This window comes from Mustela erminea, chromosome 11 (assembly GCF_009829155.1).
Source record: "Mustela erminea isolate mMusErm1 chromosome 11, mMusErm1.Pri, whole genome shotgun sequence".
NCBI lineage: Eukaryota > Metazoa > Chordata > Mammalia > Carnivora > Mustelidae > Mustela > Mustela erminea.
Genome location: NC_045624.1, coordinates 45,688,812 through 45,708,748, shown reverse-complemented (window position 1 = coordinate 45,708,748; position 19,937 = coordinate 45,688,812). Strand labels below are relative to the sequence as shown.

The 19,937-nt window shown below is 44.5% G+C and overlaps 1 protein-coding gene across 5 annotated transcripts in view; it reads right to left on the bottom strand.

Annotated features, from left to right (window-relative positions):
• NOD1 (nucleotide binding oligomerization domain containing 1) overlaps window positions 1-19,937 on the bottom strand; it is a 68,972-nt gene that overhangs the window by 10,746 nt on the left and 38,289 nt on the right. For 4 of the 5 annotated variants that reach the window (XM_032305729.1, XM_032305733.1, XM_032305730.1 and 1 more), the window contains 4 exons: window positions 14,775-14,858; window positions 13,854-13,937; window positions 10,997-11,080; window positions 7,494-7,577 (listed from right to left, as the gene is read on the bottom strand). In XM_032305729.1, the coding sequence (XP_032161620.1) occupies window positions 7,494-7,577; window positions 10,997-11,080; window positions 13,854-13,937; window positions 14,775-14,858 (336 nt within the window). Of the gene's footprint in view, window positions 1-4,214; window positions 4,303-7,493; window positions 7,578-10,996; window positions 11,081-13,853; window positions 13,938-14,774; window positions 14,859-19,937 lie in introns of those variants that run through there. The other variant, XM_032305732.1, reaches the window with a different exon arrangement.

Sequence of the window (19,937 nt, the reverse complement as noted above, 5' to 3'; positions counted from 1 at the left end):
TTGGTATTAAAGCTTACTTGAGATTATTGGTTTAATTAAAACAGACCTGTCTTTAGAGTTATCAGCATTAAATATAAAACTTTTATCCTGCCTGGGTTTACTGAAAGACAAATGAGCTTCATGTTTTCTCTGTTGTAAAATCTGTCAGAGAAAAACCAAAACAGAATAATGGTTGAGTCTGTCTAATGTCTCATCCAGTTTTATGGGTAGTCCAAATACAATTACGAATAAGTAAATTAAATAGATGTAAATAAGATCAAAAGGTTTCTAGCTAAACTCTTTTTTTTAAAGATTTCATTTATTTATTTGAGAGAGCACGAGTTGGGGGCAGAGATGGACGGAGAAGCAGACGTCTCACTGAGCAGGGAGCCTGATGTAGGGCTGGAGCCCGATGTGGGGTTCAATCCCAGGACCCTGGGATCATGATCCGAGCCAAAGACAGATGCTTAACTGACTGAGCCACCCAGGCGCCCCTCCAGGTAAACTTCTAAATAGCTTCCAAAATATTTCTGGTGGTAACCCAGAAATTTAAAAACTTTAAAGTTTTGTTTTTAAGCAAAACAGCTTTAAGGTTTTGCAAAATTAAATGAGTTGTTAGGTTCACTGAGTATTTAGAGGCACCTGGGTGGCTCAGGTGGTCAAGCATCTGCCACCAGCTCAGGTCATGATCCCAGGGTCCCAGGATAAAGTGCCGAGTCTTGCTCCCTGCTCAGTAGGGAGTCTGCTTCTCCCTCTGCCTCTCTCTCACTTGCTCGCTCGCTCTCAAATAAATAAAATCTTCAAAAAAATGCATTGAGTATCTAAATTATTTCCAAGCAAGAAAAAGTAATACAACATTACATATTAATATAGATTTATCTACTTCTACCTTTAGTTTCTCTGTATAAGACAAATTTGGGTCTGTTAGCAAAACCTCTTTTGTGCTGTTATACTATGAAGAAACGCATGTTTCTAAATTATGAGCTATATTTCTAAGTTTTCCAATCTAAAGAATTCTGGTATAATGGTTCACAGCTGTTTACTACATAGTTTTCTCTAGAAATTAAGGTTTCTAAGAGTAACAAATTCTAATAAATTAAGCCTACTGAAAAGAAAAGACTAAGGTATGTGTTTTGGGTTAGAAAAAAATATGAGGAATAGAAATACCTTTTTTTTTTTTTTTCAAAGATTTCATTTATTTATTTGGCGCAGAGAGAGATCACAAGTAGACAGAGAGGCAGGCAGAGAGTGAGAGGGAAAGCAGGCTCCCTGCTGAGCAAAGAGCCTGATGCAGGGCTCAATCCCAGGATCCTGGGATCATGACCTGAGCCGAAGGCAGAGGCTCTAACCCACTGAGCCACCCATGCGCCCCAGAAAACATTTTTGTTGAAGAAAAAAATAAGTTCGTCCAGAAGTTTAAAAAAAAAAAATTGTAGAAGGTTTACAGAAATCTTTGGAAAGAAATTTTCTGTGTGGCCAGTATGGCTAAGATGAGGATAAATTTAAGTAAATGAGTTTTATTATCAAGAGTATACTGGTGCACAGTTAGAGTTGTTTTCTCCTTGTTAAAAGGTCAAAGTTTTCTTGGTCTGCTCTTACTAAGAAATTATAAACAAAAGTTTTTCTTTACCTTTAAAGTTCTCTTCCTAGGGGTGCGTGGGTGGCTCGGTTGGTTAAGCATCTGCCTTATGGGGCTTCTGGGATCAAGCTCTGCACAGGGAGCCTGCTTCTCTCTCTCCCTCTGCCTCTCCCCCAGCTTGTGCTCTCTAATAAAATCTTTTTAAAAAATAAAAGTAGGGGTGCCTGGGTGGCTCAGGGGGTTAAAGCCTCTGCCTTCAGCTCAGGTCATGATCTCAGGGTCCTCAGATCAAGCCGCGCATGGTGGGGGGGGGGCGGTCTCTGCTCAGCAGGGAACCTGCTTCCTCCTCTCTCTTTGCCTGCCTCTCTGCACACTTGTGATCTCTGTCAAATAAATAAAATGTTAAAAAAAAAATTAAAGTTATCTGTCTAAAAAACAAGGATTCTGTGTTTTGCCAAAATAATTTCCTATGTTTATTAGGTCTTTGATTACTTAAAAAACCCAAATCTTAATATTGAAAGGGCTAAATTTTGCTTACAACTGTGTAACCTTCTGTACTGGCCTTTATAATCTTTTATTAACACTTTGGTTAGATGGATAATTATTGTTTTATGATGATTCATGATCCTATTTAACCAAATGTCCAAACCTTTCCATATTTTTTCACATACTTCCCACAATCAAATTTCTAAAATGAAGTCTTCACAACCACAATCTAACTGAAATTTTCCAGAGGACCCCTTGCACATTTCAAAGATCTCGTGAGTAATTAAACTCCTTAGGTTTGTGTGTTGTATTTAATCCCACGGACAACACTGTCAAATAAGTGCTACCAAACTTTATATTTGTGTAGATGTCCATTAGCAAAGTAAGTATTCTAAAAATTACATGAAACTCCAAAAACAATCTGATACGTCCTGGCATGTTATTAAAGTGTTCTATGTCACAGAAATAACCAAATTTCCTGCCACTTGCATTGTAATAAACTCTAATCACATCTTTAACCATAGCCATTTTAGAAACTTTTATCATATACAGTTACTCTTTTTTACTGAGATGCTTTTACGAAAGCCTTCTGCAAATGTATTTTTGTCTTCTGTGAGACTCATGGAAAGACTTCTCAGTACAGGTCTCTGATCATCTTCAGCTCATAAAACTAAACTGGGTAGGAATTTCCAGAATGAATGGAAGAACTAAATTCAAGCAGAACAAGAAAAACATGTGATTAAATTAACTAAGGAAGATAATTTTTGTAACTTTTTGTTTAAAGCATCGCTGACTTAAAAAATGTTCTGTTTTTTCCAGATTTAAGGAAACTTTGTCCCTTAAAATACTAAAACAATAACCAAACACAGGTTTATCTGTGTTTGATTACTTATTACAGAGAAACGAAAAGATATTTTGATACTTTGGGAAACTGAAAAAGGCACATACTTCTAGAAATTATGAAACATACTCATAAATCTGAAAATCTAAAGAATGCTGGCAAAGCAGTTCACAATTGCTTACTTATTAGTGTTCACTGAAAATTAAGGGTTTTAAGAGCTAAGAATTCTCATAACGGGGCACCAGGCTGGCTTAGTCAGAAGAGCGTGCAGCTCTTACTCTCAGGGTCATATGTTGGAGAGCCCCATGTTGTGTTTAGAGATTACTTAAATTAATAAAACTTAAAAAAAATTCTAATGTAATTAAGGCTACTGGAAATAACAGAAATAACTATGTAAGGAAAGAAGGATGTGTGTTTTCGGTAAGAAAAAAATGAAAAAGAGAAATATGTCTTTGATGGAAAAGTAATTTTGTCCTAAAGCGAGACTAGTTATTTAACAAGGGGAAACTTAGGACAAAATTTTAATGTAAAAAAAAAAAAAAAAAAGTTCTGGAAGGTTTGTGGAAAAGAAATCTTTGGAAAGAAATGGTGATATGGGGCTCAAGGTGACTTTTCGTGCAAGGCAGCAGCAGTAGAATCTATAAAGATATGGACTAACTCCATTCTCTTTCTGCAGAAAATGGCCCCTCAGGGCCACATTTTTGCCATCCTGATGTCCTTCTAACATGGCAAATGTCTGCTCCAGAATCAGAGAAATTAAACTAACAGTCAGGCTATGGGAAACCCAGGACAGCTGCTTGATTCTTCCTCACTCCCAGACAAACCCCATTTTTAGTTTTTGCCCTCCTGCACCCATCACAGTACACTCAAGATGACCCAAATCATAAATAGACATTAGTGGGGAAACGTCTCTAAAATTGCAAAAACAGACTTGCAGCAATGTGTGACTGGTCAGGTCCGCAATCCTGAAAAAACGGTTCTTGTCCCCAGAGGTCTCAGACCTATTCCTCTGGATCATCTGAACACCTGTAGAGGCACTAAATTCAACCGCCTCTTGGTCCAGGTCACCAGTAGTGCATGTGTGTTTTCTGGAAGGATTGAAGCCTTTCCATCCCACAAGACTGTTGTCCTCACAGTGGGAAATAAAAAAAAACAAGTGTTTCCCACGTGGGGTATACCTTGTATAATCTCCGGTGATCGAGGCACCCTCTTCACTCAACAAGAACCTTACAGATTTCCTGGAACTCTGTGTATAACCTTCAGCTGATTCCTTGTTTCATGCCAGTGTGACCAGCCACTGTGAGTCTTTGTTGTCTTACACTCCAGCCTGTTAGGAACAGCTTCAAGAAACCATCTGGGATCCCAATTCAAAGGGTCCTGTTAGTCACAGTCTAGAACCAGGTGCTGATTAGGGATTCTGGAAACATCACCAGAGGAGAACAGCTTTGGGGACTTTACGGAATGCTCCTGACTACCGATACCACTGCACAGCTAGGACACACGGAGCCTTGAGACCCCATGGCACAGCCGACGGAGGCTCCACCCGAGGGCTGGGCCTGGACAGATGCTGGAGAGCTACCATCAACCCAACTACAGAGAGAAACAGCTGCCCCCACAGACTGCCTCTGCTCATGACGTGGGCTGGAGGCTTCACCCTGGGACTGAGCATTGGCCCTTTTCCTTCCCTCCCCTCTGGTATTGTCTTGGCGAGATAATGCCCTTGTCTTTCCCTTCTGGGCCACCGCTCAGGGGGCAACCTCGGGAATTCAGAGCCACCTTCTATCTCAGGCTAGGAGAAAAATCGCACTTTTATCACTGTCTGACTCCGGTGAATTTACAACAGGAGTTAGAAGGGAACTACAGGGAGGCTTTCATGATTCAGGACTCTCCTTTTGGCAGATCCTTACTTCCAGGGATAAATATAAATGAGGCTATAATCAGGCACTTCTCCTTAATTCTTGAAATGTTCACCAAATTGCCACTAAAGCAAGAACTGCCCACACAGGTCCCTAGACTCTCTGTCCAGAGTTGTTCCCGGTAACAGAAGAGCCCTTGATTATCCAGCAAGGAGCTGCCTGGTGGACCCACTACCACCTGCTACACCCGGATTCACCCTTCTGGGAAAGTGGAAACTCAGGTCAACTCACAAAATAAGCCGCTTGTCTTAAAAAGATGACTCCTTCCATGGGGTCGTGGATTTATTTGATTTTGACTGGATTGGAGACCCTGGCTTCAAAGTACCCTGTAAACATGGCACATTATCTTACCATAATCATCATATCTCCCTGCTGCATTACCTTCTTTCACAAATTTTAAATACCTGTTTGCAGCTGCTACCCACCAAGCAAACGGTCTCCCCAGACTGGACCAACACAAAGGTACAAAGAAGACAACCGATTTAAAGGAATATAAATCTGAACTCCTAACCTGAGAAAACATCATGACCCGAGAATGCTGAAGATCAACAGAGGCTTTGAGAACTACAGGGGAGCAGCTGAGAGGAAAGAAGATAACCTTTAGTCAGTCAACATAGAATTTCCTGGTCAATCCCAGGAAATTGACTGAGAGGCTCCTTCAGTTCCCCTTAAGAGGGGCAGCCTTGGCTAGAACAATGCATTCCCTGCTAGGGCATTCGTCTTTGTTCGTGCCCTCTGCCTTTAAGAACCTTTCTCTCCTTTGGCTCAGCAGAGCTCCCCGCTGGCCCCCCTCCGCCGCCAGGGGACGGGCTAGGTGGGATGCTGCCAACTCCTGAATTGTTTAATTAAAGCCAATTAGACCTTCCAGTTCACTCAGTTGAACCTTGTTTTCTTAATACCATGACCCAGGCCCCACACCCCAAAGAGCTCATGGTCTGGAGTACACCGCCTCATAAGACCAACGTGTGTGCTCCAGCCCGTACAATATCAAGTCCCAGAACACGCAGCCTCCTGTCTTAGCAGCAGAACCCAGGGCGGGAGCTGGGGCTGCAAGCTCTTCAGGGCCAGCGCAAGGGAGAACTAGTTGTCAGTCCAAACGGCGAGCCATTGAGCTGCTGATGACTGCAGACAGAGTGGCTCCCTCCCCACTCCCAGCCCTGAACAGGACTTTGCAGAACCCAAATCATGACATCTACACATGGAGATGAGCACAGACTCAAGTCCCAGGGGCTGTCACAGGCCTTCCAGACGGAGGAGTGGGCGTAGCTGTGCAGACACAGACCACGGCGCCTTGGTCAGTCTGGCCGGAGCTGGGCTCTCTTCTCTCGGACAGTGTTTTCTAAGCACTTTTTTCAACCATGACCCACCCAACCAAGAATTACATTTTTCCATTGCGAACCAGCATCTGTCCATACACACATATACATACCTGAAACAAGTATAAAATCATACTTCATACTATGGACAGCGCTTTCCCTTACTCTGCTAAGTTCATTTTTTAAATAATGCTGGTCACAACCCAACCAAACTCATTTTATGATCCTCTGACAGGTTCCAAGGCAAAGTTTAATAAGCACTGTACTCAGAGCCACGGTCAAGGGGCTATACCCCGATATACTTTTTTTGGCTGGGAAATTCTCCCCAGTCATGAAGAAGTCAAGTCGTTAATGAGTAACTGCCCTCTGAGCGGAGGATTTGAGTTCTCAGTGAGGCTGCTCCTCCGATCTCACAGAGGCCACAATGAGAGGGGGAACTCGTCTCCCCATCTGTGTCCTCAAGGGAGGTCTGGCTCTGCCCCCTGCTGGGTCTTCCACACGGTTGCTCTGCAGGGCTGTGCCCTACCCCCCCCCCCCCCCCCCACCACAAGCCGAGATGCAGGACAAACTCCAGAGTACTTAGGAGTTCAGCGCCCTGCTCTCAGCTCCGGGAAGCCCAGACTCTTAAGCAATCAGGGTTCTTTCAGTCTGGCTAACTGCCATTTCCCCAGCACCCAAACCATGGCTGCAACCGTTACTAATGGGAACTCCCCCAACCCTGCTTATGGCCTGGCACATTCTGTAGGCCCAGACCCAAATGCCTCAAATGTGTGGGGGGTGGGGGTGGGGGAATGTGTCTTGTGAGGCAATAACAGAGCAGAACAGGGCTCAGTGTTGTGGAAAGCAAATAATTTGGCTCTGTCCCACTAGCCACATAAACCACTCCTCCAAACAGAAATAGGAGGTTGAGGGAGAGCACGAGTCAGCTCAAATCCAGCATGGAAGTATTTCCTCAAAGCCAGGAAGCCCCGAAGAGGAGAAGAACGGGCCCCAAACTCCAGTTAGCACATTCGTCTCTCAGCCTCCTGAGTCCCTGAGCGATTCACTTCCAGCAGGGATCCCTTTCTGGGGCTGTTTGCCCCATGCGACCCCAGGAAGGTAGAGGACAGGGGGCCTGGGAGGAGCACGCGGACCGCAGTCAGGCAGTCTGGACCAGATCCAGCTTCTCCTCTTAGGTGGCACCTTGGGCAAGCTTTACGTCACTGGGCCTCGGTTTCTACGTCTGTGAAGTGGAAATAATACCAGCTACTTGACTAGATAATGGGAACCATGAGAGGTAATTGCAAAGGGCTCCCCATTGTGCCGGGCACCCAGTCGGTGGTGCTGAGTCAGTAAGCACTGGTAACCATTGAGGACCAGCAGCAGATATGTCTTACCAGATCTCCATGATGCCAGTGTTCCTCTGTAAGGCATCTGCCAGCTGGGCAATCCCCTTGGCTGTGATCTGGTTCTGGATAAGCCTGAAAGAAGAATGTATCTTGTAGTAGATACTTAATACTGGAGTAACACTGCCCCCTCCATTAGGGAGTTGTAAGAGTGTGGTGGAAATGAGGCAGGGTCAGGGGAAGAACTGTGTCCCTGTGTCTTTTAAACTGGCTAAGACTATCTTGCTCAGACCTACCAGAATAAAGGACATCCTTTAAAATGTTCAATGTTTTGGAATTTATCTTAGAGTAAGCATAATATATCTGTGTATTCATACATAGATTATTTAATACATGAATACATTTATGTGTGTGTGTCGGCATTTCTTGCGGCAGAGGTGCCCAGTCAAAAATGTTTGGCGGCTAGCAATCTGAACAACAAATTCTAAGAAACACCCAGGGGAGAGACAGTCTGGTGGCTTTCCAGCTGGCTGGGGAAGGCAGTTTTTAAAGTTTAGTAGCTGCCAAATGGCTGTTCACCACTTTGGGGAAACAATGGCTTCTAAGAATGCACCATGTCCTCTCCGTGGTAAGGTCCTCCGGTGGGGGGCGGTAGGGAAGAGAGATTCTCCTGCCGCTGCTCATGGGTCCCAGTAGGAAAGCATCAATAATGGGGCTTCGAGGAGTGTACCCTTTAGGTCGGTAGCAGTGATCCAAATGAAACAAAGGCTTCTGATACAGCCGGGAGCCTGGACAATTTCTCAGTGCTGCCCCGGACAGCTGGGCTTCCAACCCAACCAAGAGCTTCACACCGCACAAGGCACCGATGCCTCCTCACAGACCTACTCCTTTGGCTCTTTGTAGAATAAGGCTACTACTGAACTTGACCCTAAGAAATCCTGGACCCTGACCCAAGAAGGCAGCCCTACCAAGATGAGGGCTTCATCTTCATGATTGATGGGATTATAGAAATTAAGCAAGAAGGGGCCAACCCCCTGAAGAGGCAGGACAGCACAGCATTCAAAGCTCCCCTCCTCCACACACCCACACCCACTCCCCATACCCACTCCCCACTTTCAGCCACAGAGGCTTGAAGAAATAAGCTCACACTTTTCTATGCCTCAGTGGCCTGATCTGTAAAATGGGAGCAAGAGAAGGCCCCCTGCCCCGGGTGTGAGGTCTCAGTGGGAGGATGTGTATGAAGGAAGCTCTCACAGTTTCTGCTCTGGTGTCCAGGGGCTGGGCGCGCTCGTCACCATCGCTCCCCCAGCTCATAGGACCATGTCCCAGTCTCCCAGTCACATCTCCCAAAGTGGGACCCCTGGGCTCAGTGGCAGAGGTGATGACCCACTGGTAAGGACAACCACAACTTGGACATTTTGGCAAAAGGAGCAAAGACAGAACCTGGAAGTGGACCCAGAACCATACATTGGGTTAAATTGCTGCTGCTTCATCACCTCTACTTTGCCAGGAGAGCTCCTTCCAGCCAAGAGCTGGCAAGACACCAGATAGTGAGAGAGCCAAAACGTGTGGCAGCACTCAGGGCCACATGCTCCCCGGGGCCTTCTTCACAAGGGCCAGTGCACCCATTAAGCTGCCGAGACTCGCTCTCTAGCCTCAGTCCAGCTTGAAGCTCCCTGTAGGGGCCGGCCTGGCACCAGGAGCAGGAGAGAAGAACGTCTACAGGCCAGAAAAACAACAACAAAATAGATGTAAAAGCACAGATTGGCTGCTTTAAAGAAACTGACAAGGTGAGCTGAAATTCATATGGAAATACAAGGGACCCAGAAGAGCCCAAACGGTCTTGAGAAGGCAGAACAAAGTTGGAAGACTCACACTGCCTGATTTCAAAACATACTACAGAGTTAGAATAATCAGGACAGTGTGATCCTGACGTAAGGATAAACAGATCAATGAACTAGAATAGAAAGTCCAGAAATACACCCATACGCTTACGGTCAATTGATTTTTGGCAAAAGCGTCAGAGCCATCTAAAAGGGTAAGATAGTCTTTTCAACAGGAGGTGCTGGGACAGCTGGATAGCCACATGCCAAAGAATGAATTTGGGCCCCGTGCCTCAGACCACACACAATAATTAACTCCAGAAATTAGCATTTAGGATCACAGACCTCAATGCAAGAGCCAAACTCTAACACTTAAAGGAAAACTTGGATGTAAATCTTTGTGACTGTGGATTATACAACAGTTTCTTAGCAAGACGCCTAAAGCACAAACCACCAAAGAAAAAAATTGGACTTCCATCAAAATTAAACACTTTTGTGCTTCAAAGATCACTAACAAGAAAGTTAAAAAAACCCACAGAGGAAATAGTTATAGACTGTCCACCTAGTGTCTAGTACCCTGAATATATAAAGAACTCTAACAACTCAGCAATAAAAAGGCAAATAAATTAAATTTTTTAACATTTAAATTACATTTGGGGGAAGGATATAGAGACATTTCTTCAAAGATACACAAAGGCCAACAAGCCCAGGAAAGGATGCCTAGTGTTAGTCATCAGGGAAATGCGGATCAAAACCGCAATGAGATAACACTTCCCACCCACCAGAGTGACAAGATTCAAAAAGATGGACAACATCAAAAAGATGTTGGTGAGGATGTGAGAACTGGGAGCCTTCCCACATTGCTGGTAAGAAGGTAGAGTAAAGCAGCCACTTGAGAAAATACTTCAGAAAGTCACCTAGAGGGGCACCTGGGTGGCTCAGTCAGTTAAGCCACTGCTTTTGGCTCAGGTCATGATCTCAGGGTCCTGGGATCGAGCCCCGCATTGGGCTCCATGCTCAATGGGGAGCCTCTTTCCCCTTCCCCCTCTCCCTTCTGCTCATGCTCTCTAATAAATAAATAAAATCTTAAAAAAAAAAAAAAAAGTTAACAACAGAGTGGCCACATGACCCAGCAATTCTACTCCTAAGTGTATACCCAGGAGAAATGAAAACACATGTCCACACACATTCACAACAGTCAAAAAGTAGAAACAACCCCAATGCCTACCATCCGATGAATGGACAGATTGTGGACGATCCACACAGAGGAATATTGGCCACACAGAGCCATGAGGTTCTGACACATGCTAGAATGTCGACGAATCTTGAAAACTCATGCCAGTGAAGGCAGGCAGACAAAAAGTCACATGTAGGACTCCATTTCCGTGAAATGCCTAGAATAGGCAAATCCTCCAGTCCTTGTCAAGGACAGTCAAGTCAAGGACAGGGAGGTGATGCTTAATGAACGGGGGTGTACTCCGTCTTGGGGCAAAACTGTCCTATAATTAGATCTTCATGTTGGTTGCGCAATCTGTGAGTACACCAAAACCCACTGACCTGTATTATTTTTTTAAGATTTTATAAGTAAGCTCTACGCCTAACACGGGGCCTGAACTCACAACCCCAAGACAGGAGTTTAGTGCTTTACTGACTGTGCCAGCCAGGCACCTCATCTCAAAAAACAGGCTCTAAAAGTAGCACAGCCTGAAATTCTGAGGTTTGCTGAGTTACCATAAATGTTTCAGTGTCTGGTTGACTTTCAACATCTCTGCCAGGCTCTCTGCCACTTCGTCATCCAGTTCATTTTTGGTGAGCCTAGAAAAGAAAGAAGCATTTACTCAGGAGAGCCCTATCTGGCACACATTTGTAAAATGAGTTCTCAGAAGTGGGATCCCAGCCCGGATCTCTCTAGCTTAGGCTGCTCATCACTTGCTGAACTGAGCAAACAGCCAGGTCCCAATCCCAGCCCCTGAGCCCCATAGACAATAAAGGGGGATTCATTTCTTGTGCAAATCCTGTACCCAAGCTCCTACTTCTTCGCTCTGCTGCTCTACGGAACGTACGCTCCCTCTCTCCACCTTTTCTGGGGGCCTCAGATCCCACAGAAGACGGGGGCCAGTGCCCGCTTCCCAGGCTTCTTCCAGCCGCAGACACCACTGAGAGCCTGTTCCCAAGGCAAGGTGCAGGAAGACTCAGAAAAGCCTGCCATCTACACGTTAAAAGGTGCTCGACAGCTCTGTTCTGACACCCGCTGTGAAGGACCCAAATTTAGGAACTCAAAGTTCAGGAAGTCTCTCAGCTCTTCTTAAAACCAGAAGTGGTCTGGACAAAGCACGGAGGACTAGAAGCTCCCGGATGTAAACGGGGTTGGACCCTGTTGTGCCAGCGGATGGAAGAATAACTAAAGAAGAATGAAACAGAACTTTAAAAAAATCATCCCTCAAAGGGCAATTTGGCCGTGTCTATCTGAATTTTAAGTGTGTCATACTTTGAGCCCACAGTGGCACTTCTGGACACTGACCCTGCAGTGTGCAAAGAGGTGCACACGAGGACCTGTGCACACAGTGTCGCCCACAGAGGGATTGGTCGGAAGGTGAAGTGTGAGCGCCAGTCAACATCAGCCGAGGCTGCTGGGCAGCTAAGTGGCAAACATCCATTCAGTGGGATGTCCTGCAGCCTTTAGAGGGAATGAGGTAGAGCGAATGAGGCAGAAGAACATATTTAAGAGTCCTCTGGAGCCAGACATGTCCTATGTGTGTCACACACTAGCAGGACAACCTCAGACTGGTGGTTGAACTTCTCTGCACCAGAGTTTTCTCACCAGAGAAATAAGGGTGAAGAGTCACAGTATAGACATTATGGGGGGCCTGTGAGGGTGAGGGAACACATATAAGAGGCTGAGAATAGGGGTGCCTGGGTGGCTCAGTTGGTTAAGCGTCTGACTCTCGATTTTGGCTCAGGTCACGATCCCAGGGTTATGATGTTGAGCCCCATGTCGGGCTGTGCACTGAGCGTGGACCCTGCTTAAGATTCTCTCTCTCTCTCCCCCACCCCCCCACCCTACTCACACACTCTCTCTCCCCTACTCTCTCTCAAAAAACAAACAAGCAAACAAATAATAAAAGGGTGAGAAGAATGCATGGCATACAGTCAGTACTTCAGCACTCAAGAGATGCATTACTACTGTCCACGCAGAGCAGTGGTTCTCAACAGGGTACTTTTGTCTAGGGGACATTGGTCAACATCTGGAGACATTTTTGATCACCACAGTTGGAGGGTACTGCAGGTATCTAAAGGGTGGGTGCCCAGGATTCTGCTAAACATCCTGTAATGAACAGGACAGCCCCTCACAAGAGGGATTTGGACCAAAATGTCAGCAGTGTTGAGACTGAGAGATCCTGACAAGAAAGGACATGTAAAATGCGGACAATATATCGCTAAGATTTTTTTTAAAGATTTATTTATTTGAGAAAGAGAGATCACACGCACAGGGGGAGGGGCAGAGGCGGGGAGAGAGTCTCGAGCAGACTCTGCACTAAATATGGAGCCTCACACAGGACTCGATCTCACAACCCTGGGATCGTGACCTGAGCCAAAATCAAGAGTTGGGCTTAACTGACTGAGCCACCCAGATGCCCCATAAGATATTTTGTAAAAGCCACTTGCTAAATACTATTCTATTTTGTAAGAAAAAATATATATATATGTATATGAATATTCATTGAAATGCTAGAAGGCTAGAATATACATTCAAAGGCTAGAAGGAAAAGATTATATCTGGAAAACACGAGGGAGGTAGTTCTTTTACTTCATACTTTTTGACTTCCTTACAGTGTTTTTAAAAATATTTCAAAGTATTTTTTAAAGATTTTATTTTTAGAGGAAAAGAACTGAAAATGTATTTACTGGCCAGCAGGTCTAGTAGAACTCTCAAAATGATGATATTGTCAATATTAATGAAAGCTGATTACCTCAGGTGCCCTGAGCCCTAATACAATTCCCTCACCCATAAGGAATTTATGATACTGGCAAGTAAATAAAAGTTCAAATAAACAAAAGAGTAAATGACAAAAGGAAAGACAAAAACAAAATTTAAAAAGCCCTGTCAGAAGGCAACATATTCTAAATTTTTACCCCTGGAGGACAGAGGAGTGAGGAATGTGGGCTTCTGGTGACTGGTGAGCCGGACCATGAAGGGCCAGACTGTGATGGGGCTGCACGGGGAGGAAGGGAGAAGAGTCTGAGCCAAGTGCATCAAAGCTGGACTCTGCAAATGCTATCTGAAGGTGCTCTGAGGATCATCCTGCCAGAATGACCAGACTTCGGGTGTTCCTGAGGTCTAGGTTGGCAAAGAAGGCGAAGGGCAAACCCAAGCTCCTGGGGCCCGCTTCCCCCTCTGTACTTGTCTGTGCTGTTAGGAATGGCTTTTTTTTTCTTTTCTTCTTCTTCTAGGAGGAAATTAAATTATTGATGCAACACTGAGGAAAGACCTAGAACCTTTTTAATTAAATGGCAGCTTTTCAGTTAAGATTCCAGGCTTTGGAATATTCCCCGAGACCCAACCTTTCAAGAGGACTCTGGTTATTACCAGAATATTCTCAGAGAGGTGTTCTGCTCCAGGGCCTGTGCAAGGCTCTTTCCTCCTTCTCTGGAGATGCCGTTGAATGCCAGACTAGGAAGGAAAACATGTAGGGTCAATCATTACAGACATGTCTACATATGGCTTTGGCTTCAGCAACGGAAACACGCGGAAGATGCTGCCTGGAGGTGGCCCCTGCCCACGAAGGAAGCAGAAGTGCTCAGCCTGGCCAGCAGTGGCTTCAGCTTTGTTGCTCCAGAGCCCACACTCTGAGCATGAGGACTGGCACAAGACCGCTCAAGGAGAGGTCAGACAGGAAGTGAAACCAGTGGGTCCCAAGCACAGCAGGGGCTGGGAGGGCTCTGCTTCAGGCGGCTGACTCTTCTTCCCATGAGTGAGACCTGGAGAAGCGTCCTCTGTTCTCCTGAAGAAGAAACTGCTATTGCCCCCACTATCTGGGATTTCTTTCTCGGTGTTGGGAAGAACCCGGGCATTAGGGAGACACCCGAGGCTCTGAGACTTGGCCAGAGGACTGAAAGAAGGCCAGGGAGGAGTAGGTCTTCACAGAGATGAAGGTTTCCCTGTGTCTCAGCACGATCTTGGGAAGGAGGAAGGTTATGTGGACTTGAGAATCCCTCACCCATTTCCCCACTGCCAAAGAGCCTGGAGAGACCACTGAGAGGCTGGCAAAGTCCTCGGTCTCAATCCAAGTGGCGGCAGTTACATTGCTGTGTACACATGACAAGTAGCCGAGCTGAATAATAATGTGCTATGCCTGTGATTTAAGAAAAATCACAGACACAAATACCTTCTTCATTCAGAAAGCCAACCATCTTCCTCCCCGTGACCCCTCCTGCTGGCAAAGCAAGAGGCACGCGGACTGCCCAGGTTGGACCCCGGGGCCAGCAGGTCCCAGAAAGCAGGAGTTACCTGAGGTTGGTCAGACTGGGGTGGTTCCTCAGAGCCTCTGCGAAGGCCTTTGCTCCTTCGTCACCAATTCTGTTGCCCCACATCCTGAGGGAAGAGGCAAGACCGTGAATGTGAGCTCGTGCACACCCCTGACTTTCTGCCGGTCACCACACTTGCTGTATAGTCCCAGGCAGAGGTCTTTGCTCTGTCCCGGGAGCTCTGGCCTGGAGAAGATTCCCACAGAAGACCCTTACTGAAGCTGCTGTAGGTTTCAAATGCGAAGGGAAATGTAGGGATAAGAGAAGCAGAAGCCTTGGGAACAGAAGCCCATCAGGTAGTTGCCCAATTAGAAGACTAAGATCCCCGTGGGCTTTCAGAGAGCTGTCAAAGGGCCTGAGCACATGACTGTCCCAGAAATGCCCCCACAGAGGATATGGGTTGGCGGCAGCCTAAAAGGGAGCTTGTAGGGGTGCCGATCGCCAGCATCCATTTGATCCTCTGCAGGGGTCCAAGACATTCGTGAGGACATGGTCAATCTTCCAAGAAGCAAAGATCAGGAAGCACCCTCAGAACCCTCACTACCAATGCTGCTTTTAGGTGAAGAGGCCCTTGCTCCAGCATGCTAGTGGGCTGTTGTGGTCTGGGGGTCTGGGCGGGGAACTGCAGTGATGAAGCCCCATGCCCTCCCTCCCCAGTGCAGATAACCTGCAAGGTTCTGCAAGGCAGGACGCTAGGCTCCCATTTTAACTGGATTTTATCTGGATTTAAGATTATGTGAATTACATTATCTCTTGGAACTTTGTCTCCTACATCTGTAAAATGGGGCTCATAAGAACATTTTCTCCTAGAGCTGTTGTGGGGATTAAGTTAGTGACTGTATGCAAAACACTCAGAAGAGCGCCTGGCCTACAGCAAGGGACAGCTGAGAGCTTATTAGGCTGAGAGCACTGTGCGCCAGGCCCATGCACAGCAGACCTGGGACTGCCTAGGCAACAGGCTGTCACTGCATCAGCCACCCACCACCATCCCTACCATCCCTCCTGGGAAACAGGAGATTGGAGACACTAGAGCCCTGCAATGAGTTCTCAGTGTTTTGCATAAAAAGCATGTGTATTTGAGGAGGATGTGGGGAAAGGGGAACCCTCTTGAACTCTTGGTGGCAATGCAGGCTGGTGCAGCCACTCTGGAGAACAGGGTGGAGGTTCCTCAAAAAGTTAAAAATATGGGCACCTGGGTGGCTCAGTTGGTTAAGCCACTGCCTTTGGTTCAGGTCATGACCCCAGGATCCTGGGATCGAGGACCATATTAGGCTCTCCCTGCTCTGCAGGGAGCCTGCTTCTCCCTCTCCCTTTGCCTGCCACTCCCCCTGCTTGTGCTCTGTCAAATAAAAAAAATATATTTTTTTAAATAAATAAAATCTTTTTTTTTAAAGATTTTATTTATTTATTTGACAGAGATCACAGGTAGGCAGAGAGGTAGGCAGAGAGAGAGAGGAGGAAGCAGGCTCCCCGCTGAGCAGAGAGCCCAATGCGGGGCTCGATCCCAGGACCCTGGGAACATGACCTGAGCTGAAGGCAGAGGCTTTAACCCACTGAGCCACCCAGGTGCCCCATTAAATAAATAAAATCTTAAAAAAAAAAAAAGTTAGAAGTGGAACTACCCTCTGATCCAGCAGTTGCACTACTAGGTTTTTATCCAAAGGATACAAAATACTGGTTCAAAGGGATACATGTGTCCCGATGTTTATAGCAGCATTATCAACAATGGCCAAACTATGGAGAGAGCCCAAATGTCCATCAACTGAAGAATGGATAAAGAAGATGTGGTGTTTACACGTACACACACACACACACACACACACACACACAGGAATATTACTCAGCCATCAGAAAGAATGAAACTTAGTCATTTGCAACAATGTGGATGGAGCTAATGACTATAATGCTAGATGAAATAAGTCAGAGAAAGACAAATACCGTATGATTTCACTCATGTGGAATTTAAGAAACAAAACAAATGAACATGGGCAGGGGGAGAGAGGCAAGCCATGAAACAGTCTTTTAACTACAGAGAACAAACCTCAGTTTGCTGGAAGGAGGTGGATAGGAGGGAGTTGGGGCGGGTGGGCTGGATCGGTGATAGGCATTAAGGAGGGCACTTGTGATGAGTGCTGGGTATTGGATTTAAGTGATGACCCACTAAATTCTATTCCTGAAACTAATACTATATGTTAATTGGAATTTAAATAAAAAAAGAAAAGTATGTGTCTTATACAACTGAATGGTATCAAATTTTAAAAGAGTGGAAAACTACTAGTGATAAGAGACTGAATGAAAAAGGGTAAAATTATTAGAGGAACCTTTTCTGGAGAAATAAGAGAACTAAAATCTAACCCATTTGGAACAAACAAACAAAAACTATTAATGAGGTGCAATAAAAAATGGAGGCTTTTACTGCTGGGATAAAAGAGGCAGAAGAAAGAATTAGAGATATAGAAGACCAAATGCAGAGAATAAAGAAGCTGAGCAGAATGAGACAAACAGCTACTGGATCATGAATGGAGAATTTAAGATGTAAGTGATACCATAAGATGAAACAATATTAGAATAATTGGGATTCCAGAAGAAGAAGAAAGAGAGATGGGGCAGAAGGTATATTGGAGAGAATTATTACAGAGAATTTCCCTAATACGGCAAAGGGAACAAGCATCAAAATCTAGGAGGCACAGAGAACTCTCCTCAAAATCAATAAAAATAGGTCCACACCCCATCATCTAATAATAAAACAAAGAGAAAATCCTGAGAGCGGCTCAGGAGAAGAGGTCTGTTAACATACAGTGGTAGAAATGTTAGATTGGCAGCATACTTATCCACAGAGACCTGGCAGGCCAGAAAGAACTGGCATGATACATTCAGAGCACTAAATGAGAAAAATATGCAGCCAAGAGTACTATATCCAGCTAGGCTATCATTGAAAATAGAAGGAGAGATAAAAAGCTTCCAGGACAAACAAAAATTAAAAGAATTTGCAAACACCAAACCAGTCCTATAGGAAATATTGAAAGGGGTCCTCTAAACAAAGAGAGAGCCTAAAAGTAATAGACCAGAAAGGAACGGAGACAATATAGAGTAACAGTCACTGTACAGGGAGTATAATGGCACTAAATTAGTATCTTTCAGTAGTTATTCTGAATGTAAATGGGCTAAATGCCCCAATCAAAAGACACAGAGTATCAGAATGGATTTTAAAAACCAAAATCCATCAATATGCTGTCTACAAGAAACTCATTTTAGACCCAAAGACATCTCCAGACTTAAAGTGAGGAGGTGGAAAACAATTTCCCATGCTAATGGACATCCAAAGAAAACTGGGGTGGCAATCCTTATATCAGATAAATTAGATTTTAAACCAAAGACTATAATAAGAGATGAGGAAGGAGACTATATCATACTTAAAGGGTCTGTCCAACAAGAAAATCTAACAATTTTAAATATCTATGCCCCTAACACGCGAGCAGCCAACTATATAAACCAACTAACAACAAAATCAAAGAAACACATCGACAATAATACAATAATAGTAGGGGGACTTTAACAGCCCCCTCACTGAAATGGACATTTCATCCAAGCAAAAGATCAAAAAGGAAATAAAGGCCTTAAATGACACACGGGACCAGATGGACATCACAGATATATTCAGAACATTCCATCCCAAAGCAACAGAATACAAATTCTTTAGTGCATATGGAATATTCTCCAGAAAAGATCACATCCTGGGTCACAAATCGGGTCTCAACTGGTAACAAAAGATTGGGATCATTCCCTGCATATTTTCAGATCACAATGCTCTGAAGCTAGAACTCAATCACAAGAGGAAAGTTGGAAAGAACCCAAATCATGGAGGCTAATGAGCATCCTACTAAAGAATGAATGGGTCAACAAGGAAATTAGAGAATTGAAAAAATTCATGGAAACACATGAAAATGAAAACACAAATGTTGAAAATCTGTGGGACACAGCAAGAGTGGCCCTGAGAGGAAAGTATATAGCAATACAAGCCTTTCTCAAGAAACAAGAAAGGTCTCCAGTACACAACCTGACCCTACACCTAAGGGAGCTGGAGAGAGAATACCAATGAAAGCCTAAACCCAGCAGGAGAATAGAGATAATAAAGATCAGAGCAGAAATCAAAGAAATAGAAACCCAAAGAACAGTAGAACAGATCAATGAAACTAGGAACTGGTTCTTCAAAAGAATTAAGATTGATAAACCCCTGGCTAGACTTATCAAAAAGAAAAGAGAAAGGACGCAAATAAATAAAATCATGAATGAAAGAAGAGAGATCACAACCAACACCAAAGGAATACAAACAATTATAAGAACATTTATGAGCAACTATACGCCAGCAAATTTGACAATCTGGAAGAAATGGATGCATTCCTAGAGACATAAAAACTACCAAAACTGAGCCAGATGAAATAGAAAACCTGAACATACCTATAACCAGTAAGAGATTGAAGCAGTCATCAAAAATCTCCCAACAAGAGCCCAGGGCCAGACAGCTTCCCAGGGGGAATTCCATCAAACATTTGAGGAAGAATTAATACCTATTCTCTTGAAATTGTTCCAAAAAATACAAATGGAAGGAAAACTTCCAAACTCATTTTATGAGGCCAGCATTACCTTGATCCCAAAACCAGACAAGGATCCCATCAAAAAAGAGAATTACAGACTATCCTTTATGAACACAGATGCGAAAATTCTCACCAAAATACTAGCCAATAGGATCCAACGGTACATTAAAATAATTATTCACCATGACCGAGTGAGATTTATTCCTGGGCTGCAAGGTTGGTTCAACATCCGCAAATCAATCAATGTGATACAACACATCAATAAAAGAAAGAACAAGAACTATATGATACTCTCAATAGATGCTAAAAAAGCATTTGACAAAGTGCAGCATCCTTTCTTGATCAAAACTCTTCAAAGTGTAGGGATAGCAATCAATATCATCAAAGCCATCTATGAAAACCCACAGCAAGTATCATTTTCAACGGGGAAAAACAGATTTTCCCCTAAGGTCAGGAACATGGTATGGATGTCCACTATCACCACTGCTATTCAACATAGTACTGGAAATCCTAGCCTCAGCAATCAAACAACAAAAAGAAATTAAAGGCAT